The sequence below is a fragment of the Tigriopus californicus genome, chromosome 3, assembly GCF_007210705.1.
Source record: "Tigriopus californicus strain San Diego chromosome 3, Tcal_SD_v2.1, whole genome shotgun sequence".
Taxonomy (NCBI): Eukaryota; Metazoa; Arthropoda; class Copepoda; order Harpacticoida; family Harpacticidae; genus Tigriopus; species Tigriopus californicus.
In genome coordinates this window covers 11279476-11281512 of record NC_081442.1, presented here as the reverse complement: position 1 = coordinate 11281512, position 2037 = coordinate 11279476, and the positions used below count along the sequence as shown (strand labels likewise).

The following is a 2037-nucleotide window of genomic DNA, read 5'->3' as shown; positions in this document are numbered from 1 at the left end:
TGTGATCTGTGACAATTTCGAACTCCGGCATTCCTCGCAGAAAGTACTTGCATTTTTGTACCGCAAACCAAATTGCACTTAACTCCAGCTCAATGGTAGCGTAGTTCTTCTGTGCCGAAGATAAGGCGTACGAGCCACACTGAACAATGCGGATCTTTCCGCGTCCATCCACCAACCTTTCGCGCTGGATCAGGGCGAAGCCCAACCCGTGTAGACGCGAGGCATCCGTCAACAATTGCGTATGCCATGCCGGGTCAAATGGTTGGACGACTGCTGGGGAGGTCAAGATGTCCTTGGCCTTCTCAAACTCAACCTCATGTTCAGGCAGCCACAGCCAGGCCGCTGATTTCTTCAACAACTCCCCCATCTTGACAGTGGAGTGCTGGAGGTCGGGCACAAACGCGCCTAGCTGGTTCGCCAGTCCAAGGAAAGATCGCAGGTTGGTAACAGATTTTGGTGTAGGGAACTGCTGTAAGGACTCTAGCTTTTCCGGGTCAGGCATCATCCCTGCCGACGACACAACGAATCCGGCGAACTTGACGGATTGGCCAATTTCAAATTTGCTGATGGAAAGCTTGATTCCATGCTCCCGGCACCAAGCCATAACGATTTCAAGCCTTTCCAGTACCTCAAGCAACATCACGGCTTGCACACATATGTCGTCCGCGATTTTAGCCAACCATTTTGTTTTTAACAGATCCTTGAGTGCCAAGTCCGTACGCAAGCTGAAGACGTCCCCACTTCCCTTCCAGCCCATGGGGGCGACCAGTGGGCGGTACTTACCATTGGGCAACAAGAATGCGCACAAGTACGGGGACTTCTCGTCCAGCAGAATCTGGAAGTATCCTTGTAAGGCGTCCAACTTTGCAAACCATCTGCTCTCCGACTGGATCTGGTGCATTATATCAGGGACCAAGGAGAAAGGGTGGACTGGGCGCTTTGTTGCCTTGTTCAACCTCCGGCAGTCCACAACCATCCTCACCTTGCCGCCCGGTTTTGGCACAAAGTGAGCGGGCGCGCACCACTCCTTCGGCTCCGGGCACCGAACCATAATCTTAGCGCGCAGCAATTCCTCTTGCAAAACTGTGGACGGTTCTTCATGGTGTACCGGGATCGATCTTGCCGTTAAGACATGGTAAGGTACAATACGTTTATTATCCTTCAGTTCAATTTTCATAGCACCGCCAGACATGGAGCCCGCCGCATCTCCAAGCGAGGAGACCATCACATCCGCTGCGCCCGTCAAGAAGTGGCGGATCCACTCGACCTCGCTCTTTGCTTCACCATTGATCTTGCTGATGGCTTTCTCGATTTCTGCGAATTGCTTCTTGGACAGGGGTGGAGGTGTCTCCACATCCGGCGTGGCGTCCGGCGGCGGTGTGGCGTCTGCTTTGATCGAGTTGATTGATCTTATCACACTAATGGACCGCAGGAAAGTCGGGCGAGAGGACACCCAAGGCAATGAGGTCATTCTTGCCGATGAGCGGATCCATCATGTCCGGGGAGACCGCCGCCGATATAGTCACCTCCGGGCCATTCGGCGCGCAACAAGAGAACACAACCTTTCCCACATTTTGTAGCAGTGTTCCATTTGCCGCGCTCAGCACAGTCCGCAAGGGTGCCAAGACAGATCCATGTGGACATGCCGCCACCGGTATGACTGTGCAAGCTGCTCCCGAGTCAGCTAAACCTTTGATCTTGAATCCATTGTTGCCATATCTTCCTGAGATTGTAATAAACTCCATATTGGCCGACCTTGATCTTACAGTGTTCAATCTTGTGGCAGAAGGGGAACGACTGCATTTGCTGGGGGATCCAACCCGACCTCGTTCCCTCTGGCGTCCACGAGCCGGCGGGGACGCGGACCCGGAGCCGGCAGACGGGCTTCGTTGGCGACAAAGGTTCCGGATATGTCCCAGCTTGCCACATGAGTAACATGGACGATCCCGGAATGGACAAGCTTCTCGACTGTGTGGGTGTCCACAGCCGCTGCAGCTAGCGGCCACGGCCGCCAGGATGGCCTCAGCCGTGACAGGA

The 2037-nt window shown here is 54.3% G+C and overlaps 1 protein-coding gene across 1 annotated transcript; it reads left to right on the top strand.

Annotated features, from left to right (window-relative positions):
• Positions 1-1739, top strand: LOC131877878 (uncharacterized). The gene is made up of 2 exons (XM_059223698.1): positions 1-439; positions 698-1739. Exons 1-2 carry the CDS (start codon positions 147-149, stop codon positions 1008-1010), a joined length of 606 nt encoding a protein of 201 aa, XP_059079681.1. The 5' UTR covers positions 1-146; the 3' UTR covers positions 1011-1739.
• The last annotated feature ends 298 nt before the right edge of the window (positions 1740-2037 follow it).